Source organism: Grampus griseus (genome assembly GCF_964374135.1).
Source record: "Grampus griseus genome assembly, chromosome: 19".
Lineage (NCBI taxonomy): Eukaryota > Metazoa > Chordata > Mammalia > Artiodactyla > Delphinidae > Grampus > Grampus griseus.
The window spans coordinates 46,356,375-46,384,177 of NC_139013.1; the positions used below are offsets into that span (position 1 = coordinate 46,356,375).

The 27,803-nt window shown below is 57.2% G+C and overlaps 3 protein-coding genes across 5 annotated transcripts in view; 2 read left to right on the forward strand and 1 right to left on the reverse strand.

Moving 5' to 3' along the window:
• Positions 1–10,035: 10,035 nt before the first annotated feature.
• On the forward strand, positions 10,036–13,153 carry LOC309836783 (chymotrypsinogen 2; the record flags this gene model as incomplete). 2 transcript variants are annotated; one of them, XM_082676952.1, is made up of 7 exons in its annotated part: positions 10,036–10,090; positions 10,856–10,959; positions 11,083–11,162; positions 11,503–11,581; positions 11,923–12,103; positions 12,182–12,315; positions 12,968–13,153. In XM_082676952.1, the coding sequence occupies 7 exons, from the start codon at positions 10,039–10,041 to the stop codon at positions 13,127–13,129; spliced, it is 792 nt and encodes a 263-aa protein (XP_082533078.1). In that variant the 3' UTR covers positions 13,130–13,153. The 2 variants fall into 2 exon arrangements, with proteins under 2 accessions (XP_082533078.1, XP_082533077.1); XM_082676951.1 differs by lacking the exon at positions 12,182–12,315 and having other exon boundaries at positions 10,039–10,090.
• A 490-nt stretch (positions 13,154–13,643) lies between these two features.
• On the forward strand, positions 13,644–17,949 carry LOC309836218 (chymotrypsinogen B-like; the record flags this gene model as incomplete). The annotated part of the gene is made up of 7 exons (XM_082676100.1): positions 13,644–13,695; positions 14,478–14,581; positions 14,677–14,756; positions 15,139–15,217; positions 15,627–15,807; positions 16,677–16,810; positions 17,271–17,949. The coding sequence occupies 7 exons, from the start codon at positions 13,644–13,646 to the stop codon at positions 17,430–17,432; spliced, it is 792 nt and encodes a 263-aa protein (XP_082532226.1). The 3' UTR covers positions 17,433–17,949.
• Positions 17,950–18,067: 118 nt separating this feature from the next.
• The window catches only part of BCAR1 (BCAR1 scaffold protein, Cas family member), a 35,646-nt gene continuing 25,910 nt past the window's right edge, over positions 18,068–27,803 (reverse strand). For both annotated transcript variants that reach the window (XM_082676099.1, XM_082676098.1), the window contains exons 3-7: positions 25,561–25,722; positions 25,267–25,383; positions 23,287–24,384; positions 22,366–22,455; positions 18,068–19,392 (exon numbers count right to left, since the gene is read on the reverse strand). In XM_082676099.1, coding sequence (XP_082532225.1) covers positions 18,880–19,392; positions 22,366–22,455; positions 23,287–24,384; positions 25,267–25,383; positions 25,561–25,722 — 1,980 coding nt within the window. In that variant the 3' untranslated portion in view covers positions 18,068–18,879. The remainder of the gene's footprint in view (positions 19,393–22,365; positions 22,456–23,286; positions 24,385–25,266; positions 25,384–25,560; positions 25,723–27,803) is intronic.

Sequence of the window (27,803 nt, forward strand, 5' to 3'; positions counted from 1 at the left end):
GCATCCCCAGGACACTGCGGGCAAGGCCAGTGTCCAGGCTGGGAGCTCAGGCCCTGCATAGCCCAGCTCTGCAACCAGAACGCAGGGCCGGGGGCTCTGCCACGCCCAGTGCACCAGGGAGGATTCCCAGCTCCTCAGTACAGGCAACCCCACCGTGGGGTCCAAAGAATCCCAGCTGGTCATCACTGGGGGGCCTCGCGTTCCCATCGAAGAGGGTTTTCAATGTGAGATTCAGGATGGGACTTCCCTGGTGGCCCAGTGGTTAGGACTCCGTGCTTCCACTGCAGGGGGCACGGGTTCGATCCCTGGTCGGGGAGCTAAGATCCCACACGCTGTGATCCTACATGCCTCGCGGTGCGGCAAATAAATAAATAATGTTTTTTGAAGTGTAGTATCATACAGAGACGCCGTGTCATCCAGAGGGTCACCTTGAAACCAGCCCAGCCAAGCAGCTTCAGAGCCTGCATGAGGACACATGTAGGCATGAAAGAATCGCCCCCATGGGTGGCTGTGGGCGGGTCACAGGCTGGCAAACATGCTGACTGCCTGTCCCTTATCTGCCGCTGAGCTCACCCGAATTCTCTTCTCCTGTCATCATTCTCAACTTAAGGAACTGGTCACCACATAACGCTTGAGTTTCATATAAAATGGGGCTTTGATTTCACACCATCAAATGACACATGGAGAAAACAGAAAAACGATTTTAATTGTCACAGAACAACGAGAAGAGGACAGATGTAGGTAATACACCAGTGATGCGTTTGCCGTAAGTGGAGGCCAGAAGACTTGTCAGCACCATGGGCACAAGTTCCTTCTCTCCCCTGGGACAGCGCCTGATCTGGACACTGGAGCACCCACAGGAACAGAGCACAGGGCACCCCTGCCCTCATGGGTCCAAGACCCCAGTGAGAGACACAGACAGGAAACAAACAAGAAAAGAACAGGATGAGTCTGAGAAACCTGGAGAGGGTCTGGAAAGCTGCTGCCCTGGACAATCCAGCCTGGGCCTCACTGCTGAGCCGGTTTGAGAAGGAAAATATGCTGACTGGGTGAACTGCACCTGCTTCCAAGGCCTCCGGGGCTCTGCGGCCACAGGGCCATGGTCATCTAGGGAGAAGTGGGTCAGAGCAAACAGGACAATGTCACAGGTCTTGATTTGGACTTGATTAGTTTTGAAGTTTTGTCTCTGAGTTGTAACTTTAGTTTTGTTTTGGAGCTGTAAATTTAATTTTGTTTTAGAGTCGTGTGTTCTCTGCAGGGGGATGTTCAAACTATTTAACCACTGTTGAGCAGAAGCTCTGACCAGGGAGAACAGTGGCTTCGGCAGGGACTGGCCCGTGGAGGCCCCGAACCCTGTTCTCTGGGGGAGGGCGGAGACAGCCAAATTTCAGGGGGCAAACAGACTGGGGCCAGCAGCTGCTTGGTAACCGGGTCTGAAGCTTTGTGATATTTTAACAGACTGGGTTCAGGCCAGGGATGTCAGCCCTGGCTTTGAGCATAAGGAATCCATATTGAATTCCAGGCCAAGGTAATTTATGTAAATATTAACATTTGCTGTTTCGTTTTGTTTTTCCTTCACTCATTCCAAGCAGGTAGAAAAGACATTTGTATTTTCCTCGCCTCGAGGACTTTTCCAGAGCAGGAAACGGAAGCAGCCTGAGGCCACTGGCTCTTGAGGTCTGTTGGGAAAGTAAACTCTTGGCGAGCAGAGTACAGGAGGGATATGGCCTTGGAGGGTATGTCACAGGGGCGGGAGCGTTTCCCTGGCCCACAGAGATTTGTGCACATTGGCTGGTGTGTTTCTTACTTTGAAGGATCCCTTTTTGCTCCACCCATCCCCTCGTTCAAACCAGACCACGAGGTGAGTACTCCCTGGGAGCAGGGTGACCATCCCGTCACAAGGAGGGACAGCCTTTGCCACTCACCTAGAGCCATCTCCCCCTTCTTGTCCCCGTGGAGGGTTCCCGGGGAGCGTCACACCACCCCAGCTCTGGGGGCGGCGGGGGGAGAGCTCTGATGAACATAATCCCGTGGAGGCAGAGAGGTGAGGAGAAGCCCAGCCCTTCTCCTGCACTTGGGCTGAGTCCTGAGGGGAGGCGGGGCTGGCCGCCATCTTGAGACCAGAGAAGAAAGACCCTGACCAGAACCACACCATCGCCCAGTGCTGAGCGAAAGGCTACAACTGCACACCTCCAGATCCCTGCTGTGTGAGAAAAGCAAACGACTGTTGTTTAGCCACTGTTAGCCACCTGCTCTATTACTAACAGCATCTGAAGTGATACAGAATAGCTGTAAGAATGGCTGTGGATGTCTTCCGTTTTCCCCTTCAGATCCACTCTCCATCCTTCTCCACCTTGCTGGCCTACAGCAAGACTGACCCTCAGGGACGAGACTGCAGAACAGCTTCCAGGCTCTCAGGCTTCCTGTTGGGGTCAGAGCCGGAGACGGGGGAGGAGAGAGAAGTCGGGTATTTATTCTCTGGGTTCCCTCCCTGGGAGGCTGCTGTGGGCTGGCTGTCTCCCTCTGCAGAGGCCACGGATAGCTCGGCTCCTTTCAGGTGGCTCTGTCTGCTCAGCCACCCTTGCTGGGTTCCACAGCTACTCCCGCTGTGTCCCTTCAGCTCTAGGTGTGTCCCCATTGTTGCTAGAACCCTGTGCACCTCACCATCCTTTGTTGGTTCCCTAAACCCTGCCCACACCTTTGTAAAAATTCCCTTTATTCAAACTTTCCTCAAATAACCCAGTTTGAACGTGCCACCTTTTCTCAGGCACGACCATGACTGATACAGTAACCGTGGCCCCAGGACCACTGAACATGGGATTCTGGGATTGGTTAGCTCACACACTGGAGTGGTCCATGGACAACTTTGCCGGGGAAGATGAGACGTGGTGGCCCATGGCACGCAGTGGCATCACAATTACTCAAATTAACATGGGAGGCGGCAGAGGCTGAAGTGCAGGTGGAAACAGGCCCTGGCGGTCATGTGGCTGGGGCACTAAGTTCCTACAGCATCAGTGGTGATTATAAATATTGAGGAGTCATACAGATGGCCAATGAGCACATAAAAAAGTGATCAAAAATCACCAGTCTTTAGGGAAATGCAAATCAAAACCACAGCGCGGTATCAATTCACACTCATTAGGATGGTTAATATAAACAACAAAAAAGAAAAAAAACAAATTAATAAGAATTGGAGAGAATGTGGAGATATTGGAACCCTTGTGCACTGTTGATGAGAATGTAAAATGGTGCAGCCACTGTGGAAAACAATATGGTAATTCCTCAAAAAATTCAAAATAGGGCTTCCCTGGTGGCACAGTGGTTGAGAGTCCGCCTGCCGATGCAGGGGACACGGGTTCGTGCCCCGGTCCGGGAAGATCCCACATGCCGCGGAGCGGCTGGGCCCGTGAGCCATGGCCGCTGAGCCTGCGCGTCCGGAGCCTGTGCTCCGCAACGGGAGAGGCCGCAACGGGAGAGGCCGCAACAGCGAGAGGCCCGAGTGTACCGCAAAAAAAAAAAAAAAAAAAGATGCACAACATCGATAATTATTAGAGAAATGCAAATCAAAACTACAATGAGGTACCACCTCACACTGGTTAGAATGGCCATTATTAAAAAGTCTACAAATAACAAATGCTGGAGAGGGTGTAGAGAAAAGGGAACCCTCCTATGCTGTTGGTGAGAATGTAAATTGGTGCAGCCACTATGGAGAACAGTATGGAGGTTCCTCAGAAAACTAAAAATAAAATTTCCATATGATCCAGCAATCCAACTCCTGGTCATATATCCGGACAAAACTATAATTCAAAACGATATATGCACCTCTATGTTTATAGCAGCACTATTCACGATAGCCAAGACATGGAAACAACCTAAATGTCCACTGACAGATGAATGGATAAAGAAGATGTGGTACATATATACGATGGAATATTGCTCAGCCATAAAAAAGAACAAAATAATTCCATTTGCAGTAACATGGATGCAGCTAGAGATTATCATACTAAGTGAAATAAGTCAGAAAGAGAAAGACAAATAACTACCATATGCTATCACTTATACGTGGAATCTAAAATATGCCACAAATGAACCTATCTACAAAAGAGAAGCAGACTCACAGACATAGAGAACAGACTTGTGGTTGCCAAAGGGGAGGGGGAGGGGATGGGGGAGGGATGGAGTGGGAGTTTGGGGTTAGTAAATGCAAACTATTACATATAGAATGGATAAACAACAAGGTCCTACTGTATAACACAGGGAACTATATTCAATACCCTGGGATAAACCATAATGGAAAGAATATAAAAAAAGAATGTATAGGGATTTCCCTGGTGGCACAGTGGTTAAGAATCCGCCTGCCAGTGCAGGGGACATGGGTTTGAGCCCTGGTCCGGGAAGATCCCACATGCCACACAGCAACTAAGCCCGTGCGCCACAACTACTGAGCCTGCGCTCTAGAGCCCACGAGCCACAGCTACTGAGCCCGCATGCCACAACTACTGAAGCCCGCGTGCCTAGAGCCCGTGCTCCGCAACAAGAGAAGCCACCACAATGAGAAGCCCGTGCACTGCAACGAAGAGCAGCCACAGCTCGCCACAACTAGAGAAAGCCCGTGTGCAGCAACAAAGACCCAACGCAACCATAAATTAATTAATTCATTAATTTTAAAAAAAGAATGTACATATGTGTATAACTGAGTCGCTTTGCTGTACAGCAAAATTAACACAACATTGTAAATCAAGTCTACTTCACTTAAAAAATTAAATAAATATTACAAAAAGATATTTGTACACCCATATTTATAGCAGTATTATTTACAGTAGCTAAAAAGAGGAAGCAACCCAAGTATCCATTGACCAATGAATGAATAAACCAAATGTGGTATATATAAACAATATATACATAAACAATGCGGTATTATTCAGACCCAAAAAGAAAGAAAATTCTGACATATGTTACATCATGGATGAACCTGGAGGACATTATGCCAAGTGAAATAAGCTAATCACAAAAAGACAAATACCGTATGGTTCCACTTATACCAGGTACTGAGGATAGTCAATTCAATGCTAGTTGCCTGGGGCTGGGGGTAGGAGAGTTATAGATTAACGGATATAGAGTTTCAGTTTTGCAAGATGAGAAGAGTTCTGGGGGGAGGGGCAATATAGGGGTAGAGGATTAAGAGGTACAAACTATTATGTATAAAATAAGTTCCATGGGGGATTTCCCTGCTGGTCCAGTGGTTAAGACTCCTCGCTCCCACTGCAGGGGGCACAGGTTCAATCCTTGGTCAGGGGAACTAAGACCCTCCCCCCATGCCGTGGCAGGGAGGTCGGGGGGAAGAAAAAACAAAAAAGCTACAAGGACACATTGTACAACATGAGAAATACAACCAATATTTTACAATAACTATAAATGGAGTATAACCTTTAAAAAATGTGACTCACTATATTGTACACCTGTGACATACAATATTGTACATCAACTGCACTTCAATTAAAAAAGAGTTCTGGAGATGGATGGCGGTGATGGCTGCACAACAATATGAATGCACTTAGTACATTCCGAGCTGTCCACTTAAAATGACTAAGATGGTAAATTTTATATTATACGTATTTTAGCACAATTTTGAAAATTGAAAAAAAAAACAGTGAGGTATCCCTTCACACCTATACTTTTTTAAATGGAAAATAAGTTTTGGCAAGGTTGTGGAGAAACTGGAATCCTCATACATTACTGGTGGGAATGGAAAAGTGATGCTGCCTGACTGCCAGGCTATAGCAAGCTCCGAATGAACAGCCTCTACTCGTTCTCATTGGGGTGGTCTTCACTGATTGCCACAAAGGCCAAGCTCCTGTTGGCGGCCTCCCCCTTGCATATCGCCCTCCCCAGGGGCCAGGTAACCACTCTTGTGTTTCCAGGCCCACTGACCCTAGCCCTAAGCTGACCTGCACCTCCTTATGGTTTCCCTAAACCCTGGCCACACCTTTAGAAACAGTCTCTTTGTTAGACTCTCCAGTGAGACTCCTGGGAGAATAAAGGATCGAAATTCAAATTTCATTCTCTAATAGAAAAAAAAGAAACCTACATTTCTTGCCTGCCTATGTTTAGGGCTGAGAATCACTTCATTACAAGGAGCAAAAAGGGAGTGGGGGGCTTCCCTGGTGGCGCAGTGGTTGAGAGTCCGCCTGCCGATACAGGGGACATGGGTTCGTGCCCCGGTCCGGGAAGATCCCACATGCCGCGGAGCGTCTGCGCCCGTGAGCCATGGTCGCTGAGCCTGCGCGTCCGGAGCCTGTGCTCCGCAACGGGAGAGGCCACAACAGTGAGAGGCCCGCGTTCCGCAAAAAAAAAAAAAAAAAGGGGAGTGGGGTGGGGGAGGGGTAACAGCCCAAATGTCCTAGCCGGAGAATGGGTGCACAAAGTGTGGTGTGCTTATGAAGTGGAACACCACTCAGCAATAAGAAGGAACACACTGGGGATACACGCAGGAACACAAGTGAATCGCAAAACCATCTGGTGGAGTGAAAGAATCCAGACACAAAGACAGCATACTGTATGGTGGGGGTGATGATACTTTATATGGTGGTTGTGGCGTTTGTTACACTATGGTATGTATATGTCAAAATTTATCCGTCTCTTCACTTAAGATCTGTGCATTTCACCATGTGTAAATTATACTTTCAATATATCTTATTTTTAGTAAAACAGAGGGTTGGGATTTGACCCCCTCAGTGGCACGACTTCAAGAGGAGTAGCTCCTTCATCTAAGAAAACTGACTTCTGAGTTCCTGCCTCGAAGAAGATGGCACAGTCTCAGAGATGCGGGTCCTGGAGGGACGCATGCGCACTGCCCCGCCGCCCAGTCAGGACCTGGAACCCTGACACACCACCACTCCCAAGGCCAAATCCCAGGAGGTGGCTGGGCAGGGAGTGGATTAGGGCCCCCTACTCCAAGCAAAGCTCTTTCCCCAAACCCAGGCTGCCTGGGAGAGAGCCGACCCCATGAGGGTCCCCGTGCATTGGGTCATCTCCTGAGTGACTTTCTTTGATTTACACCTGTTCGTGGGCTGATTTCAGCACTGCCCATTAAACACACTAGACGCCACATACCTGCAACGAGGTAACAGGTGCAGAGTGAAGGTTTTCTGACGTGGCAGACAACCCGCGAACAAGGCTGTACCTTCTCCCTGGGAGTTTGCATGAGCAGAGATGGCTGGGCTCCAGGCGTCTAGAGATGAGGCAGGGTTCCAAACCCGAGGATGGGAGAGAAAAGTATCAGCGACAAAGTGAACCCAGGAAAATGCTCTTTACTGTAAACTTGATTGGCTAAACAACTTCTGGGTCCAGGGATCTATCGACTCATCCATGGCCTCTGACTGACGCCGGCTTTGCCGCTGGTCAGCCATAACCAAGGCTGAACTGCTGCCTACAAGGAGGCGCTCACGGCCGGGGCCGGGGCCGGAAGGGCGGTGGACCTTCTAAAGGGAGCGAACAGAGCGGGCAAAGGCCCAGAGGCAGGAAGTTCAGGGCCCGGCGTTTTGGAGAATGGGGGGCACCTAACACTCTGAGCTTAAGCGTTCTTCCTCGGGGTCGGGCGTTCTGCGGAGTGCGCAGTCTCTCTGGTCGAAACGCCAGGCGAGGGGGCGGGGCGGGTGGAGGTCCGCGCGCCCGGCCGCAGTCAGCTTTGGCCCCGCCCCCAGCAGGAGTCGAGCACCTGCGGGGGCCGCCTTCCCCGCCCCCACCCGCAGCTGCGCGAGTTCCCAGGTCTCTGGCAACCGTGAGCAGGGGGTGCTGGGCGGGCAGGACTCGGGCCAGCTGTCGGCTCCCAAGGCCACAGCCACGGGTGGGTTCGAGCCGCCGCGTGCCCTCCCTCACCGGCCACGCCCCTCCCCCACTCAGGCCCGGCGGCTGCCACCTCGCATCTTGGCAGACACTCGGGACAGCCCTGTACCTTCACCAGGGCCCTCCTCTGTCGGACCCTTGGCCTCTCCGCCCTGCCTCGTGTCCTCTCGGCTCTTGGTGCCACCCAGGCTCCCTCCACCAGGCCTTTGCCCTCCCTGAGCCCTCTCCCTGGACACCGTCTCCCCCCAGATAGCTTGGCAAACTCTTGGGTAGCAACTTAATGTCCCCTTCGGAGTGAGGCCCTCCTGCCTCGGTATTAATAATAATAATAACAATGATAATGATAACTCCTTAGCTGGTAGTAATGTATATTTTACTTTTTTTTTTTTTTTTTTTTTTTTTGCGGTACGCGGGCCTCTCACTGTTGTAGCCTCTCCCGTTGCGGAGCACAGGCTCCAGACGTGCAAGCTCAACGGCCATGGCTCACGGGCCCAGCCGCTCCGCGGCATGTGGGATCTTCCCGGACCGGGGCATGAACCCGTGTCCCCTGCATCAGCAGGCGGACTCTCAACCACTGCGCCACCAGGGAAGCCCCCTACTTTTTTTTTATTTTTAACTCTTTTCCATCAACTCCCCACCCCTTTCCCACCTAAGCTTGTAAGTCAGGAATTTGTGTTTCTTTCGTTTGTTCTGTTCCAGCAGGGGCCTGGTAAGCGCTGGTTGATGGGATGGATGGAATTGCACAAGTGGTGGGTTTCACACAGATGGTGCCACACTCTGCATCCTGTTTCGTTCCCTGCTTTCCCACCTAATGCACTGTGGCCATCCCTCCCTGTTATTGGCAGTCTTCTAGAAAGCACAAAGGGACCCCACAGGCAAGTCAAGAAGAAGTACTAGGTCTGACCAGCGTGGACTGTGTTAGGCCTGGTCCCAGCACACTCAGTATGGACTGTGCCCTTTCATAAAGCGGGGCCCTTGCTCTAAGGATCCCCATTTTACATATTTAGAAATGGGATCAGAGAGGGTAACTTGCCCAAGGCCCCACAGCTGTTTTGTGCTGAAACCTGTGACCCACCACACAACAATCATCAATGCAATGGAAATTAAAAATAGCCATAAGTGGGCTTCCCTGGTGGCGCAGTGGTTGAGAGTCCGCCTGCCGATGCAGGGGACATGGGTTCGTGCCCCGGTCCGGGAGGATCCCACATGCCGCGGAGCAGCTGGGCCCGTGAGCCATGGCCGCTGGGCCTGCGCGTCTGGAGCCTGTGCTCCGCAACGGGAGAGGCCACAGCAGTGAGAGGCCCACATACCGCAAAAAAAAAAAAATAGCCGTAAGATATCGTTTTACCTATGTGTTTTGGGGTACTTGCCCTGTGCCTGGTAGCCTCACCTTCAAACTTCCCCCTCCCCAGTTTCCCAGTTGCTGGGAAAGGGCCCTGCTGCCCACCCAAAACAGGCCTCCTTGCCCCCTGCTTTCCCGCCTGGTGTAGCCTCCAGAAGCTCTTGCTGGGATGATAGCAGAGGCCCCCTGGCTGGCCCTGGGCCCAGTCCTGCACCTGAATGCCATGTACTCAATTCCAAGGGCAGGATGCCTGGGTGGAGGGGCCTGACTCCGCGTGAACGGGCAGTGGGCGGCTTGCCCTCTGAACCAGCCCACGTGACTGCCCCTGATATTGAACTGAGCCACTGAGCCTTCTTGGCCATCCTAAGACTAGGGGAGCATCCTCAGCCCACTGGTCCCCTGTGCCCTCACCATGCTTTGGTCCCTGCCCCTCCCCCTACTTGACCACACTGCCCATGGGGTTTTGAACAACTGCAGACCAACTAAATTACTTGTCCAAGGTCCTCCAGACCATGAGAGACTTGGCTGGGGCTCAAATCCAGCCCAGGCCTGGCTGCTGCCCGCAGGGCCCTCTAGCGGTAGGGCCTGGAGGAGGAAACCTGAATGTCCCCTTCCCCTTAGCTGTGGGTGGAGGGCCGCCTTGTTTGGCCCCAACTTTGCCCTAGATCCTGGCCCCAGCTGCTGCCATCCCAGGCCCTGATGCCAGCCCTGCTCTGGCATATCCTGCCCACTGGGACACATGCCCAGGAAAGGGATTATCACCTCAAGGTCTTCAGATAACAGCCTGGTGCACAGGGATATAATGGGGAGCCCTCCAGGCAGGCGTCCTACACCTCCCTGACTGCGGCACCATGACCTTCCTCTGGCTTCTCTCCTGCTGCGCCCTCCTGGGCACAGCCTTTGGTGAGCACCAGGGCAGGCAGAGGCCGGGAAGGCTGCCTACCCTTCCACCAACTGCTGGAAGGGGTGCTGGCCCCACCAACCCCAAGGCCAGCAAGGAGCAGCGGGGTCCCTGCTCCCAGTTCAGTTGTGTGTGGTGGTGTGAGCCCGAGCGAGTCTTTCTCCCTCTCTGAGCCTCACCAGCTCCATCTCTACAATGAGGATGCTGGGAGGACTGGACCAGACCAGCCAGTGTGAGGCCCCCGGGGTGGAGGTGGACCTTCCTGGGGCCTCGCATCGTGTGCAAGGAGGGGCAGCAATTCCAGAGGGACAGAAAGCTCTGTGAATAGTTGGTGGCTCCCAAGCAGGCTCAGATGATGAGCAAGTGTGGCTTGGCCCCCATCAGCCCTTTCATGCCCTTGAACCAGCCCTTTTAAACTTTTCCACTTTTGTTCACTGTGTGCCAGGAACTGAGCAAGTTCCTGCTTTGCCTGCTTTGTCTACTAAGGCAAAGCATCTTTCATCCTTATTATACCAACTCTGTGAGGTTAGCCAACTGTAAGATCCCCATTTTGCTGGTGGGAAAACTGAGACTCAGAGTGGTTGAGGTAGGCAGTGATAGGGCCTCCCAGCCCAGGCTTTGGCCCTGCCACCACCTCAAGCTCAGCCTGTTGGGCTTGTCTGGGCTGGAGCACATGTCAGCCTGAATTGTCCCCGGAGTATTCCTGGGGTGGTGAGTCCTGGGTGGGACCTTGGCCTCCACCCCTCACTCCATACTTCCACCCTCAGGCTGCGGGGTCCCTGCCATCGACCCTGTGCTGAGCGGCCTCTCCAGGATCGTCAACGGGGAGGAGGCTGTCCCCGGCTCCTGGCCCTGGCAGGTGTCCCTGCAGGTGAGGGGGCAATTCTGCACACGAGTAGGGGGATGCACTGGGGTATCAGCCCAGCTGGGCGCTGCTGCCCAGATTGGTTTTGCTGGTGTCTGGGCGGGGCTGACCCTCCCCATCTTCCTCCAGGACAGCACCGGCTTCCACTTCTGCGGGGGCTCCCTCATCAGCGAGGACTGGGTGGTCACCGCCGCCCACTGCAGTGTCAGGTGAGAGCCCGGGGTCCCCAAGAAACCCCTTGGGGTGGTTTCCTCCAGCACTGAGGCCTTGCCCTTTAACGCCTTCATTTCCCAGTTTCTTATTTGGAAATGTGTGGCAAAGCCAGGTCCTTCCAGTGACCTGGGGCCCCTGGGAAAACACATGGCGGGCTGTAGGCCCAGCTGAGATTCTGAGCTTCCATCTCTGATCGACACCACAGCCGTGTGTGCAGACGCACAAAGACACGCATGCGCATTACGCGTGCACACGCGTGCCCTCACACACATCAGCACCCTGCATCCCAAATGCCCCCTCATGGCAGGAACCACTCCTTTCTCTGGCCCTCTCCAGAACATCCCACCTGGTCGTGGCCGGGGAGTTTGACCAGGGCTCAGACGCCGAGGACATCCAGGTGTTGAAGATTGCCAAGGTATGGCAGCCCCCAGGGTCCAGGTGTGACCCCAGGCAGGGTGGACCCTCGGGAGTGTGCAGCCCAGGCTAACCCCCAGGGCCCCAGCTCCTCCCGGTCACCCCAATACCCCATCATGATGGGGCAAAGCAGAAAGCAGGGTATGCAAGGCTCCATGAGGGGAAGGTCTGCACCTTGGGCCTGGGCCTCGGGCTCCTGGGGCCATGGAAGGAGCTGCCGAGTTGAACAGGCCATTGTCGACGGAGGAGCACTGAGGCCGTGAGGGGTAGCCTGGCGCCAGGTTCTGCCCCGGTCGGCTTCTTCCCAGACCCCAAAGGCAGCTGTCTGGCCCTGCCCCACAGGTTTTCAAGAACCGCAGGTACAACCCGTTCACCAACAGCAACGACATCACCCTGCTGAAGCTGGCCACGCCTGCGCGCTTCTCCAAGACCGTGTCCGCCGTGTGCCTGCCCAGCGCTAACGATGACTTCCCCGCCGGGATGCTGTGTGCCACGACTGGCTGGGGCCTGACCAAACACACCAGTGAGTGATGAGAGACCACTGGCTGGCCAGGTGGGAGGTAGGGGCAGCAGTCACTAACCACCCACCCTGCCCTTCCAGATGCCAACACCCCCGACAGGCTGCAGCAGGCGACTCTGCCCCTCCTGTCCAACACCGACTGCAAGAAATACTGGGGCAGCAAGATCACCAAGAGCATGGTCTGCGCCGGCGCCAGCGGCGTGTCCTCCTGCATGGTATGGCCTCCTAGGCTCCCTTCCCTCCCAGCCTGGGGTGGGTTCAGGCCAAAGCCCAGGCCAAGGGCTTGGGCAAAGAGAGAAGAAATGGAAGTAGCAGGCAGACCTCTTTCTAGGGCCTGCCACTCTCTCCCTGGGCATTCCTGCCTGAGTAGTTGGGAAGACAGGGCTCCTGGAGGGTCATCAGTGACCTCAGCAGAGAGGTACCAGAGCAAGGGGCTCTGGTCTCAGAGCTACCATATTGCAAGATTCCACTAATATCAAAGTCTGAGTAATGGCACCTCCTGGAATTGTGCAGTGCACAGCCTGGGCAGCAGAGCATGGTGGCCCAAAAGGGCTCCAGAAGGGGTCTGGCAGCCCTTCCTCCCTCACAGTAGCCCCACGGCCAGCACCACCCATGCTTTCCTCCTATCAGTGAAACCTGCTCTATTGAGCCTCTGTTATAGGACCCCACCCCAGGGGGTAGCCCAGACTTCCAGGGGCACAAACCACAAGAGCTGCTGAAGTTTCTTTCATAATCCTTCTCATATGCATGTTCTGAGCTTCTACTGGCTATCAGGCCTGGGACTGGGCTCTGGGAACAACGTTCAGTGGCCTCTGGGCCAGGCCACCTGGGCCGCCAGACCCAAGCCCCCTCCTCCCTGTCCTGCAGGGCGACTCTGGTGGCCCCCTGGTCTGCCAGAAGGATGGAGCCTGGACCCTGGTGGGCATCGTGTCCTGGGGCAGCGGCACCTGCTCCACCGCCAGCCCCGGCGTGTATGCCCGCGTCACTGAACTCATCCCCTGGGTGCAGCACATCCTGGCAGCCAACTGACGACCAGGCTTCACCCTGGCCTCCCTGCTGACCTTGCTTCCACAAAGCCTCAATAAACCAGTGGAAGACGTGCTGATGGTGTCTGTGACCTGTTTTGGGGCTTCTGGGAGTCCACTCTGCTCCTGAATTTGGACCTTCACTGAGCCAGGTGTCCGGGGGTGTCCAGGAGGGCCCCTCCTTAGTCCACCTCCCAAGAGTGGCCAGGAAGGGCACAGGCAGATAAAGGGGGACCGTGACCCCCACCTCTCACCTCATGCTCCCACCTCCAACTTCGGGGTCCTCACCATCTGCCCCCGGCTCTGTGTGCCCGGGGCCTGCCCACACACCTGTGATTCCAGGAAACCTTCCCAGGAGTGGCCCCCAAGGGCTCAGGCCCGCGCTGGAGCCAGGTGCTTCTCGGCCCAAGGTCTCATGATAAGGAGGGGATGGCGAGGCAGGCTAAGATTGGAGGCTTGAGGGAATATATTGGGCGGTCCCTCGGGCAGGCCCCATCTCACCTGCTGAGTCGCGCGCCATGGCCCTTCTCTGGGTTGTCCTTGGCTTCTTCCTCTTTGGCAGCAGCTTCGGTAAGCGCGAGGCTCAGGCAGCCCCGGCAGCCCCAGGCCGAGCCTCGCCCACCCCCTGACCCCCCCACCCAGAGGCAGGGAACAGGAGGGCCCTAGTCCTCGTACCTCTAACACCCCTGCCACCTGCCCCTGCAGCTGCCCCCTGAGCCTCCTTGGGCTGCTCTGCCCAGCCCCCCACTCCTCCACTGGGCGCTCCTGGAGCGCCCTCCGCTGCCTGGAGGTCCCGTGGGCCCTGCCTAATTTGGTCTCCTCCATTCACTCAGAAGCTGGGGTGGTCTGGGCTCCTCCACCCTCCAAACGTGCCACCAAGCTGTGTGAATGCTGCCTCGAGAACGTCTCCCAGGTCCATCCATCTTGCCCTGCACCTCCACCCTCGGGATCTGGACAGCCTCCTGCGTGTGTGCCCCCCCAACTGGGGTAACAACCTCACCCAAACCTGCTCCCCCGGCAGACTCAGAGGCCATGAGAACCCCCAGGACTCAAGCAGGACATCCCAGCCCCCAGGACAGAATCCTGGGCTCAGAGTGGCATGGACACTCCCCTCAGGGCACAGAGCAGGCTGGGGAGCCTGGGCCCCGACTCCAGATACCCTCAGCCTCGGGGACCGTCCACAAGGGCACCTTCTAAGGGCAGCTGTCAGCTGGACCGGTGGGGGGCTGAATTCCTTGCAGCGGACAAAACTCTGAGTGCCAGGGTGCCACAGAGGCCTGGAAGTGCTGAGTCTTCCCCTGACCCCCTTGGGGCACCACCCACTGACCAGCCGCACTGTCCTTGTCCCTCAGGCTGCGGGGTCCCCACCATCGACCCTGTGCTGAGCGGCCTGTCCAGGATCGTCAACGGGGAGGACGCTGTCCCCGGCTCCTGGCCCTGGCAGGTGTCCCTGCAGGTGAGGGGGAGTCTGGGGAGGGGCAGGTTAGACAGAGAGGGCTCAGGCAGAAGAGGCAAGGCTGACTCTCTCTCCCCCCGTCCCGGTCTCCGCAGACTAGCTCCGGCTTCCATTTCTGCGGGGGCTCCCTCATCAGTGCGGACTGGGTGGTCACCGCCGCCCACTGCGGGGTCAGGTGAGGCCTGGGCTGGGGCAGGAGGGGCCCCCACCTCACCTGCCTGAAGAGACCACCTTCACTCGCCCCTAACCCCAACCGGGCGCTGCCAGCGAGTGGGAAAGAGTCTGGCAGAAGCTGCTCTGTCCCCAGGCTGCAGGCAGAGCCACAGTCAGCAGAAAACCCCAGCCCTAGCGCCCCACCTCCCCAGACCCCAGCTTGGTCCGGGGCAGCTGGCCTGGGCCTCTGCCTTCACTGTACAGATGGGGAAACTGAGGCTCCAAGGTCACCACGCGGTTCAGTGGCCCAGCCGGGGCTCACCCTGCCTGGCACGCTCTCCGGGCGCTCCTCTGAGGAGGTGGCCGTAAGCCTGAGCTCCGTCTGCCACCTCCTTTCTCTCCAGGAAGAGTCACCTCGTGGTGGCCGGGGTATCTGATCACGGCTCCGAGGAGGAGGCTGTTCAGGTGCTGAGAATCGCTGAGGTACGGACGGCCGGGCGGGCAGCCAGGAGGGTGGGCCCCTGGGGCACAAAGGAAAAGGAGGGCAGGGGGGGAGTGGGCAGGCGACCCCGGCCGGCGGCTCAGGCCTCACCCCACTGGCACCCCTCCAGTCCGAGCTCTCTTCTCTTTCCCACATAATAAAGCTCCTTTACAAACGCTGAAGGTTGTTTCTGATTATAAACTTTGCTCATTGTAGAAAAACGCAAAATACGTCACATGCCATCTCCCCAGCACCCCAGAGATTTGGTCTGTTCAGCCTCATCTGGGTTCCCTTCTCAACACTCTGCCCCTTTAGCACCGCCGGCCCCTCCCAGTCTGCAGGTCTGTGTGTCCCTAAAATCTCCCAAGTCATCCCTCTGTGGCCCACCGAGCCCCCACCCTTTCCACACAGGTCTTTGAACACCCACTGTGGGACCTGCGCACGGTCCAAAACGACATCGCCCTGCTGAAGCTGGCCACGCCCGTGAGCCTCTCCAGGACCGTGTCCGCCGTGTGCCTGCCCAGCGCCAACGCCAGCTTCCCTGCGGGCTCCCTGTGCACCACCACGGGCTGGGGCAAGACCCGGTACAACGGTGAGTGCCCTGAGGACCTTTCAGGAGTGAGACTCATTCTGTATTTTGGTCTAAATTCCAAACACAATCATAAATTGCAACAGTCAATAAATCTTCCATTTCTTTACTTAAAACCCTCTTAATGAAAACCCTACCAAACATGAATAAAAATGAGGGTTAATAATATATACGTAAACAGTTTCTGAAGAAACACCTAAGTACCAGCAAGTCTCGCCCCCTCTCACCTGCAAGGAGAGGGACAGCCCGGATTTCCCTCCAGACTGAGGAGGGCGGTGCGTCCAGCACCCCTGAAGTCTGGGCTCGGAGTCCAGTGTCCTGGTCGGGTTCAGGCCTGAGCGCCCAGGTGCCCCCCACCGGCCCCCCACCGGCCCCCCCAGCGCTGCTCGATCCGCAGGTTCTTCCTCGGTGTCCTGAGTTCTTCTGCCCCGGCCACGGCCCCCGGCTGGTCCCGTAACAGGACAGAAGCAGCCGGGAAAGGGCAGCAGGAGGGAGGTGCTCCCTCGGGGGTCCCCTCCGGTGTCCCCGGTCAGAAGGACGTGCATCCCCTTCCCTGGGCGGGGAGGACGGCCCCTCCACCCACACACAGTGGCCGCCAGGGCCCAGGGCGCACAGGGCTCCGAGGCAGGACCTGTTGCAGCAGCTGCTGGAAGCACAGTCCCCGCTGCCTGGTGTGGAATCGCAGAGGAGCCGCGTCCCAGACTCCCTGAAGGTGTCAGGGAAGGTTCGAAGCTGTGTCCACGATCATCGCGATGGAGGAAGACTGGGACCTTGCAGGGGGAGGGCGGGGCTCAGGCGGCCCCTGGTCTCTTCTCCCCAGGGGCGGGCTGGTGGCATGAGGGGCCCTGACTCCACGCCCTCTGTCCTTCCAGCTCTCAAGACCCCCGACAAGCTGCAGCAGGCGACCCTGCCCATCCTGTCCAACGCCGACTGCCAGAAGTACTGGGGCAGCAAGATCACCGACGTGATGATCTGTGCGGGCGCCAGCGGCATCTCCTCCTGCATGGTACGGCCTAGCTCTGCCACCCTGCCCGCCCTCACTGCCCGTGCCTCCCCTGGCCAGGCCAGGAGGCCCACTCCTCTCTGCCATGACCTGTCTAACTTCATGCCCTGCCCAGTGCCCCAGTGAAGGGCTGGACCAGATGCCCCTGGTGAGGGCCGGCTCTGGCCAGGCGTGGTGTGGGGCTTCCCGGGCGTATGTAATCTCACACCAACCCCACGAGCTGGACGCTTCAGCCTGTTTTACAGCTGATGGGGAGGCTGAGAGGATAAGCCACCTGCCCCAGGCCCTCCAGGAGTAGGTGGCAGGGCTGGGGCTGCCATCTGAGCAGATCTGAGTCTCCTGTGCACAACCACTGGGCCCCCACTTGTGCTTTGTCTGCACCCCTGGACTTGCCAGGTCAGGGCACACCAGGGCCCTGGTACTCCCTTTCAGGCTTGAATACAAGTCCTATCTCCTCCTGCAGGGCGACTCTGGTGGCCCCCTGGTCTGCCAGAAGGATGGAGCCTGGACCCTGGTGGGCATCGTGTCCTGGGGCAGCGGCCGGTGTGGCCCGTTCTCTCCAGGCGTGTACACCCGGGTCACCAAGTTTATTCCCTGGGTTCTCGAAGTTCTGGAGGCCAACTGAGCCTCTGCCCCGCCCCAGCCCCCATGTGTGTAAAACCCAAATAAAACTGCTCGCATCTTCACTTCTGTGCCTTCGCCGGGGCGGGAGGATGGCTGCCTTCACTGAGGTCCCCTCTGGAGCTCAGAGCGGAGAGAGCTGGCAGATACCCAGCCCTATCCCCTTTTTCACAGAGATGGGGGAAATGAGACTCAAGTTCACACACAGAATGGTGAGAGCTCGGAGCAGGACCACTGGTCCCCAGAGCCCTCACCTTACTTGGGCTGCCAGACATACTCCCGACTGCCGGAAAGGGGACCACTGACCCAGGGTGAGGGCCCCTCCTGTCCCCTACCTCCCAACTGGGAGTCCAAGTCCATGTGTAATTCAAATGGACACTTGTGGAGAAGTTCCACAAGCTGAAATTAAGAGCTTCCTTCTACGAGCTACGTTCTAGATAAGGCCTGTGAAAGCAAGTTTCTCTGCGTGGAATAGTGTCTCTCCCAGCGGTGCCCCCAGCGGGGCGCCCTCTGCCTCGGGACGCAGGGGCCCGAGCAGGGCTCACTGGCTCCTGGAGCTGCTCCCACCCGCACATCACCCTGCATCTGCCTTCGCCTCGGCCGCCTGCCCAGGGACCATGCTGGATTTTCATCGAAACTCGGCGACGGCTGCGCCCTTGGCCACTGTGCTCACGCTGAGCCTTCCTGGCCTCAAGCCCTGGATTCTGACGGCCGCTCTTCAGCCTCACTCCAGCTGCCCAGGCTCCCCCCACCTCAGCTCCCGGCCCAGCCCCGCTTCCCCAAGCCTTCCTTTTCTGCTGAAGGGACCCACCTTCTCCTCACCCTCCCGAGGCGCTGCCCACAGCCTCGCCACAGATCTCGCCAACGCGTGACTCCACCTGTGGCATCCAGACTGGCAAACACCTGCCCTCCCGCTCACAGGTCCTCTTGCCTCTCACACCTCAGGAGAATGCTTTTCATCTTTTTAATTTTATTTAAATGTAGACTATTAGTCAAATGATTGGAAAATCAATAATGAAAAATAGTTTTTTAGGGTTTTCTCCTGGTGCAGAGAGAATACACCACAGCCACGCTTGCCCTGCCAGGGGGGCACGGCACCCTCATGGTCAGCCCGAGGGGTCACCTGAGGCCATGTGGGTCAAGCGGTCTGCGAGCCCCCAGCCCAGCCCCGAATGTTGGGCCCCTCCGGGCCCTCAGCACGCTCAGGAAAGACGGCCAGCCACTCCTGGCCTGGGCTCCGGGGCCCAGCTCTGCTCGGGCTCCTTTGAGGAGGCACCGTCCCACATCCTGCCCCGCCATAAATATACACAACTCCCTGTACAGTGTACAGTCTGGGGCACCAGGCCCAGGTGGAGCTGGGGTCGCCTGTCCCCACGCCCGCGGCACGGTGGCTCTCTGGGGCCCATCGCCACCCTCCTCCCCTTGCCCTCCGTCCCTCTGGCTGACGGCTCTCAGGCAGCTGCCAGCTGGCCCAGGACCCGGCGGAACTGCTGGGTGCTGTGGCCCAGCTCCTTGACCCTGTCCACCATGTCCTGGGCGGCGGCAGGCGACGGGTACTGGAGGGCAGCGGCCTTGGTGGTGGCCACGATGCCGCGCAGGAGGTCACACAGCAGGTTGCTGTAGTGGGTCACCTGGCTGCGGACGTCGGCCGCCTTAGCCTGCCGTGACAGTGTGTCCCCGATGAATACCAGCTTGTGGGCGCTGAGGATGACAAACTTGCTGTGTGCCACGAAGATTTTGGGGGGCTGGTTGGTGGCCACGGCGGTGAAGAAGGCATCCACGGCGTTGGTGAGCGTGGTCAGGTTCGCCTCGCACTGCTCCAGGTAGAAGAGCAGCAGCTGCCGGTCCGAGGGCCCCAGGCCGCCCGTCCGGCCCGGGGCCAGGGGCTGGGCTGGCATCCAGTTGGCCAGGTCATGGTCTATGGGCCGTGACACCTCCTGCTCCAGCCGTTCAAACTGCTTCAGCTGGGGAAGAGGGAGAACAGAGTGAAAACCACGGCCACAGAGCAAAAGGGACAGCGAGGGGGCCCTTCTGGCCCTCTGAGTGACAAAGCTCAGAGTCAGTGGGCAGGGGAACAGGCCACCTCTGTCCTGCTGGCCAAGCACATGTCCCTGCCTGCCTCCAAACAACTTTCCCACCAATCTCAAATAATTCCGTTTATATAACATTTTTGAAATGACAAAATGCTAGAAATGGGAACAGATGAGCAGCGGCAGGGGTGAGGGATGTCAGTCTCTTGGTTTGGGTGCTGTTATCTAGTGATTTCAGATGCGGTCACTGGGGGAAGCTGGGAGAAGGGGACACAGGACTGCTTTGTACTTTCCTTCAAACTTTCTATGAATCTACAAATACTTCAAAATGAAAAGTTAAAAAAAATATTTTTCTCCTTAACATATGCAGTGTAAAAAGATTCACAGACACCAAGCAGAAAGAAAGATAGTTACCAACTGGAATCCCATGCACCCAGAAATCTGTTAAATCTTTGGTAAATCGTCTTTTAGAAATATACACTGACGTATTTGCACATGAAATGATGTAACGTCTTCAAAACGATCGGGCGGAGGGGGTGGGGGTGTCACCGGGCGGGAAAGGGGGCTACATACACTGGATTAGTTGTGCTGAGAATGGCTGGGGCTGGGTGAATTGTACCCGGGCTTCCTTTTCTCCAGTGGGTACCTGGGAGACTATTTTCCTCAATTTTATACATGTATTAAATTTCCCATAATAAGAATTTTAAACAAAAGCAAAAAGGTCATGGTATTTGCAAATTTCAGAAAACAAATATTCACAGCAAAAACCAGTGAATATTCCTCAAAGACATCTTCCTTTAAACAGGAATATTCCTACTTCTTTTACAATCAGAAAACCGGAAACACACAATATATAATATTTTATAGCCTACCTTTAGCACCCAAAAACGGGTCATTCATTTCCTATCAGTGAGAACGTATAAAGCACGTGGTAAAAGTTTCCACCAGCAGCAGCCCTGCCTAGGCGTCAGCGGTGTGGACTGACACGTCCTCACCACAAGCTGGTTCTGACTGGGTCGTTGGGACCAGCCGTGCACACAGACTCAGGGACTCAGGTACTTGTCTAACCAAGGTTTCAGGCTTTACTTTAATTAGCAAACCAGCGTGAAACTGTCCCTTCCTAGCATGTGAAACCCTCTTTCTTTCCCTCCTAGGCTACCTGGTGAAATTTGCTTGGCTCTCCTGTCCGGCGGGAGAATACACTCATTTTTGTTCTGTTTTACCTTCAGTGGGTCTTCTGCATTCTTTGACAAATTCTGGGTAGCTACACAATATTCTACTGTACGAATGCTCACACGATATTCAACCAGTACTCTACTGTGAGGTATTTGGTGGTGGCAGCCAGGGGCTGTTTCCAGATTTTTCACTGATGCAGAAATGGAGCGACAAACGTCCCTGTCAGGGTATTTTATGTTCTTGTATTTTATTTGTACTTGATGTCCCTCGCTTAGGAACTCTAGATCTTTAGTTTCTCACTCACATTCCTCTTACTCCAGCTTCCAGTAATTTATCTAAGTGACTGACCAGATATGTGAAGAGATTTGGTCAAAAGTAGCTCTGGGAACAAACGAAGTGTCCACCGACACGGGACTGGTTAAATAAATGCTGCGACAGTCCAGAGGAAGACAAAGAAGATAAAGCACATGCCCATTTCCTAAGTCGGTGGAGATTCCATACACATATAACTATTAACATCTGTACCTTTATTGGACATGTTCTATGTGCCCAGCACCTCCTAAGTATTACATATTGTTTACTCATTTAATTCTCACATCGACCCCAAGACGGATGCAACTACGCTTCCTGCTTGACAGCTGGGGAAACGTGGCTTTGAAAAACGCACGCCATGGCCCGGGTTTCAGGGTGAACCTGGCAGGCTCTCTCCTACACCATCCTTCCCCATGCCCAGGGAAGGTGGGGTGAGGAAAACTTTCCGGGTGATATTTCTGTGTTTATTTTGTATTAGACTATATTTTAATTTTTAAAATCTTCATAATCAAAATAAAACTCCCTTACAAAAAGAAAATCCCAGACTCCCCTAGTGGCGCAGTGGTTAGGAATGCGCCTGCCAATGCAGGGGACACGGGTTCGAGCCCTGGTCCGGCAAGATCCCACATGCCGCGGGGCAACTAAGCCTGTGCGCCACAACTACTGAGCCTGTGCTCTACAGCCCACGAGCCACAACTACTGAGCCCACGTGCCACAACTGCTAAAGCCCACGCGCCTAGAGCCCGTGCTCCGCAACAAGAGAGGCCACCGCAATGAGAAGCCCACGCACCGCAACAAAGGGTAGCCCCCGTTCGCTGCAACTAGAGAGAGCCCGTGCGCAGCAACGAAGACCCAGTGTAGCCAAAAATAAGTAAATAAATAAATTAAAAAAAAAATCCCTCTCCTACTCTATGGAAACAAACCAAAATATGAAGAAAATCCAATGTCCTTAGATAAACACAGTAGCATTATCTACAGTAAGAAAAACTGGGTACAACGTAAACATTCGACCATAATAGACATAGGTTGACGTTAAAAACAACTTATGACGAATATTTAATGCCATGGAAACACCTTGCGATAAAAGCAGACATAATTGTTCACAAAGTAGCATCTCAGACACGGACAGAGGCCCCTTCCGAGGCAGGAGCAAGACCGGAAACCAGCCCCAGAGCACGGTGACCACCCCTGAGGGTGAATGGCTTCTTTTCTGTCTTCACACTTTTCTGTGTGCGCTGAGATACCTAACTGTGATTACTCTGATAATAACCTAAACATAAATCCAACGAACACACGGAGACCGTCATGCAGTTGAGTAGGGACGGGCTGAGCAGGGAGGGCCCTGGGAGGCTCAGCTTAGGCGACAGATTCTTAGGGACGCCTGTACTGGGAGAGGCTGGGGAACCTGAGTGTCCTCACCTGCTGCAGCTCCAGCTGGCCCTTCCCCTGCCGCATTATGTTGCCCTTTTCCAGCAACTCCTTCTGGGTCTTCTCAAACTCTTCCTTCCCCTGGAGGGTAGACACAAGGATGCGGCTGAGCCGGAAGCCCCCTGAGGCCCAGCGGGGTGCAGTGAGACCAGCGGCCACCAGGTGGCGCTGCAGCCGCGCCCAGCTCCCGCTGTGGCCTCAGGCCCAGGGTGGGGGCAGCTTCCGGAGGAAGCGGCTCTCCCGGGCCTCCTTCACCTCCTGACCCCAGGAAGGGGCTAGGCACACTCCACACGGCCATGTCAATCTTCCCTGCCCCAGCTCCCATGGCAGGAATCACATCCAGGCCCCTCCCCTCGGCATACAGGGTCTGCCCACCCATCCCTGACCGCTGGGCCTTGGCACCTGCTGGCTCTCAGCCCGGAATGCCACTCACCGGGACGCCCAATTGGCTGGCACCCTGGCCTCTGCCCAGAGGCCCACCCCACCCCACCTATCGATCACTTTGCTTGTTTTCCCCACACCTGCTACTATCTCTGTCTTTGCTTGTACTTCGGAATTCACCTCTCCAAATCCCTAACCTCTGCCCTGGCCACGAGAGGCCCAGCCCTTGCAGGTGTTCAGGGGCCCTCCCTGGCTGGCACTGCAGGATCCCTGATGTCAGGGCCACATGGGTCCAAAGGCCTGAGACAGCTGAGGATGGGCTTCCAGGGACCCCTATGGCCTGGAAGGTCCAAGTGAGGAGGGCACAGGGACTCAGCAAGGTCTTGCTGGGGACCACACCTTCCTTTGGCCACAAGAGCCCTCTGTGGGGGGGAATCAGGGTGCCCACGACAGGGTGGCAAAGTCAGAGCCCCGAGAGGACCAGGGGACTTCCCCAGGGGCCCAGGGAACCTGGGCAGAGCGGGCACCCACCTGCAGGTGTACGTAGTCGTAATCCTCCATCCAGCCTCCCTCACTGTTCTCGTACTGCCCATCAGGCGAGTCCTGGGAGGTGAACTTGGGGGGTGAGGGCAGGGGCCGGGACTGGATGCTGCTGGCCTTGTCGGTGGGGTTGAGGTGCAGGGGGCCACCCCCCTCAGGCCCTGGGACAGAGGGCTTGGTCCGTCTGAAGAGCAGCGAGGCGTTGCCATGCAAGAAGGAGGCCAGCTGCTTGACATCCTCGGGCACAGCCCGCGAGCAGGCCACCAGGCGGTCCAGGTCTTCGGGAGTGGCCCCCAGGCCTCCCCGGCTACTGTCAAGGGCCTGACCGTGGGCCACCAGCGTCTGGTACACGTCCTCCATCTTCTGCAGTTGCCGGCTAAGCTTGGCATGCAGCGTGCGGTCGGAAGTGTGGGCGGCATTGCCCACGGCGCTGCGGGCAAACTCCAGCAGCTCGTGGACGGCCCCGTGGACGGCGGCCACGGCAGCCCGCAGGTCCTGTGCCGGAGGCTCCTGAGGCTCAGAGGTGCTGCGCCAGCCCCCACACCCGCCCGCACTGCCTGCCAGGTCCAAGAGGTGGGCCACGGTGGCGCTCACGCCCTGCTGTAGCCGTGCCAGGGCCTCCACGGCCACCTCCAGCTCCAGGGGCTCACGGCCCGGCACCGCTGCCTCCAGGGAGGAGGCCGACTGGCTGCTGCGTGTGCTGCCCGTGCTGGAGGCTGACAGGCGCTTGGCGTCGGCCGGGGCCTCTCGCTCGGCAGGGGGGGGCACCGCATACACACCGTCGTCGGCCACGCTGCCGTTGGCTGCCTCGGGAGGAAGGACCCGCTCTCGGGGCACGTCGTAGAGGGTGCCCGGGCCAGGCCGCCGCAAACCGGGGGGCACGTCGTAGAGGTCAGGAGCCGGGGGCGGCACGTCGTACACGTCCTCAGCTGGTGGCGAGTCCGGAGGGGGTGCGGCGAGCACCAGCGGGTGGCGGGTCGGGTCAAAGGGCTTGGCCTTGGCGAAGGCGGGGGGCACGTCATAGGTCTCCTCACGCAGCAGTGGGCCGTCGGGCACGTCTTTGCTCACCGATGGAGGAACATCGTACACCTGGGGGCCAAGAAGTGGTCAAGGCTGCCAGCCCATCTGCCCACCCGGGAGCCTACGGGCAGGACCCAGCCACACACACAGACACAGCCCAGCGGGCACATTTGTCATGATTCTTACTCATGCAGGTTACGATTGAGAGCCCGACTCTGGGGCCAGACCAGGGTACGAAATCCTGGCTCCACTGCTTACCACCTGTGAGACCTAAGGCAAGTGACTCCACCTCTCTGTGCCTGTCTGCTCACCTATAAGATGGGAAAACTCCCTCACAGGTTTGTTGTGAGGATTACGTGAGCTAATTCACTGCGTACCTGCAAACGCTCAGTGAGAGGTCAGCTATCATACCACTACTGCCGCCACCATCAGCACCCCCGTCACCACCATCACCACCCACGTGACCACCAGCATCACCATCACCACCACGTGCATCTTCTCTACTCTGTGGCAGGTACCTGGCTGAGCTACGTGCAGGCTGTATTCAGGGCGAACACCCTGGTTCGCCAGGACAGTCCTGGTTTGTGCCTGATGCCCCCTCATAACTATCTTGTCATTCTCCTTTCACTCTCAGAAGTATCCTGGTTTGGATGATAAGTCCTGTGGTCACCTTGCTGACATCCTGTGTGATCCTCTCAAGAACCTTCTGAAGAAGGCCTTACAAGGGACCCTTTTACAGACGAGGAAGCTGAGACTCAGAGGGGCTCAGTTTCCACCTCCGTCACAGAGCGAGTGAGGGGCAGAGCCGGGGTTTGGAGGCAGGTCTCTCGATGCCCCCGGCTCTGCAGACCTGAGTCCCCACTCCAGGGCACGCACATACACTCACACCCAGAACCCCATGCACAGATCGGGCCTCAACCTGTGAGGGCCCCGCATCCCCTAAATGCTTACCGCATGATGGCTGGACGGCGGCAGGCCCTTCTCCACACTGGGGGGCACATCATACACGTCCAGCGATGGGTCCCGGCCATTGGGACCCTTGACAGCCATGGGGGGCGTGTCATATACCTGAGGGCAGAAAAGGTGCAGTAATACAAGTGCCAGGGCCATCTGAGGGGACAGAAAGAGCAGAAACCCGCAGCTCTACCCCAGGACCACCCAGGCTGGGGCCAAGAAAGCCCAGCTCTCCATGCAGGGCCAGGCTGAGGCCCCCCCCTCCCCGTGCCCACCGGCCCCGACACCTACCTCCTGGCCGTACTGGCTGGGAAGCAGCCCCCGAACAGGGGGCACGTCATAGATGTCCTGGGGCCCCGGGGCCAGCAGGTGGCGTGGGATGTCGTACTCGTCCTGCTCGGGCTGGGGGTCCTCGAACACATAGCCTTGCCCCACGCGGGTGGACACCGCCACCTGGGGGCAGACAGCCAACCGTCACCACCGGCCCTGGAGAGATTCCACCGCCCCGTGAGGTGAGCGGGACATACGTAAGGGGGCTCCCCAAGGGTGGGCTCAGAGGCAAGGGTGTGCGCATCCCTTCGTATTCCCTGCCCTCTCTCTCTTCAATGAAATGCAGCACGTGGGGAATACAAGGACCCCCACTATTTGTTTAGAGCCGTCTGGTTCTGGCAGGAAACAGAAGTGGTCTCTACAGCTGAATGACCCAGAAGGTTCCAGAGGAGAGACCATGTGGGCTGATGGAGAAGGGGCCACCCTTGAGTGAGGCGCCCCTGCTGGATGGTACCTCCAGCTGCACCCTCCTGCGAGAGGCCTGCCCAGCAAGGGGTTGTCCCTACCATATGACCCAGCAGCCACCTTCAGGCTACAGGACAGATGCGGGAGGGCTGGACTCAGAGGAGGTGGCCTGCAGGAGATCCTGACAGTCAGGGCCTGGGGGCTCCAAGCCCTGCCCTCCTCGTCCCCCCAGCGCTCTTGGGGAGATTCCTGAGAACGGGGCCACCAAGAGCCCCCAGCCCCTCGGGGCCAGCCCTCCCACAAATGGAAGGAGGGAAGCTGTTTTGGCAGATTGTGTGTGGGTGTGAGGGACTGACCAAGACCAGAACCAAGACCTGTATTCCCCACCGCACCACACCCTCGGGGCCACGGGGACCACCCCTCACCTAACAGGATAAGGCCTTCGTGGGGGGATGTTCGCCCAGAGAGGAGGCCAGCCCCTTCCCTCCCCGGTGCCCCTCCCCTGTCCCGAGGTGCAGGGCGAGACCGCTCGCAGGCAGTGTTGGGTGGGCAGCTTCCTTCCCTGTGGGCACCCGGCCCTGTGGGAGGGGTCAGCCCTGTAGGAGGGGCTGGCAGGATCTTCTAACCCAGCTCAGGGTACACCTCCTCCACAAGGCTCCTGGCTCAGCTCTTCTCTGACAAAAAGGCCTTTTGTTCCCTAATCAAATGGGAGGTCTGGGACAGTGGTGACTCAGGCGCTCCCCCCCACACATCCCTGGGGACAGCAAGGCGGAGGCAGGGACTGCCCTGGGGCTCATGCCCCCGGAACCCTGCATCCCGTGCCTTGCACAGCCCCCAGGACACCAACAGCCAGCTCTGCAGGCCCGTGGGCCCTGGAGGGCACCGGCTGTGTGCACGCACCGGGCACCCCAGGAGCAGCAACGACCCCGCTGAAGTGCAGGCACCATCACTTTCTGATCAGCCCAGGGCTCCGCAGAGCCTCCTGCTGATGCAGCCCCCGTGGCCTCCCAGGCAGGCCGGCAGAGCTGGCTCCCTGTCAGCTGCTGGGGTGAGCGCCGCCAGGGGGTGTTCCAGGTCCACTGCACCCCACCCCCGGCGGGTCTGGGAGTGGTGCTGGCAGCCCTTCCCAGACTCATTTCTCTCCTCAAGCCCCAGACTTGAGTCTCCTCCAGAGCTATTTTTAGACCCTGGAACCTGCCAACAGCAGGGGGGGGGCGGGGGCTGGCGGGGGCTGGCGGGACGTGGCAGGTTGGCGGGGCCTTGAGGCGAGGCCTGAGGTGTCTCCAGGCCCTGCTGGCCTCGGAAGGCAGGTGGGGACCCAGCCCAGGACAAGGGGTGTGTGCCGCCCTCTCCACGCCCCGACGCTGGTGCGAGAGGGCGGGGCGCAGGCGGAGGGGCGCTGGGGCCGGACCCCAGGCCTGGGCCGTGGGCAGCTGGCCACTGACGCGGCTGAGTCAGTGACAGTAAGCAGCCATACTGGCCAACAAATGTTTTCTGTTAGAAGAAAAGGCAGGCAGCCACCAGCGGGGGAAAGCTTGTTAGGGAAACCAACGCTCCAGAGAGCCGCTGAGCCCGCTAATCACAGGCCACCCTGCTCCACACCTGGGGCCCCATTAGCAGAACCTGGAGCCCCCTGGGGCTGGGGGACAAAGCCAGAGTCTGGGAGGAGACACAGAGCCCAGCCCAAGACCCACAAGCTCTCTCACACACACATCTCGAGGGCGCAGAAGGCAGACACGCAGAGGCAGAGAAAACGCGCACAATGCCCACGCCAGACGCACACCCGGACACACAGACCC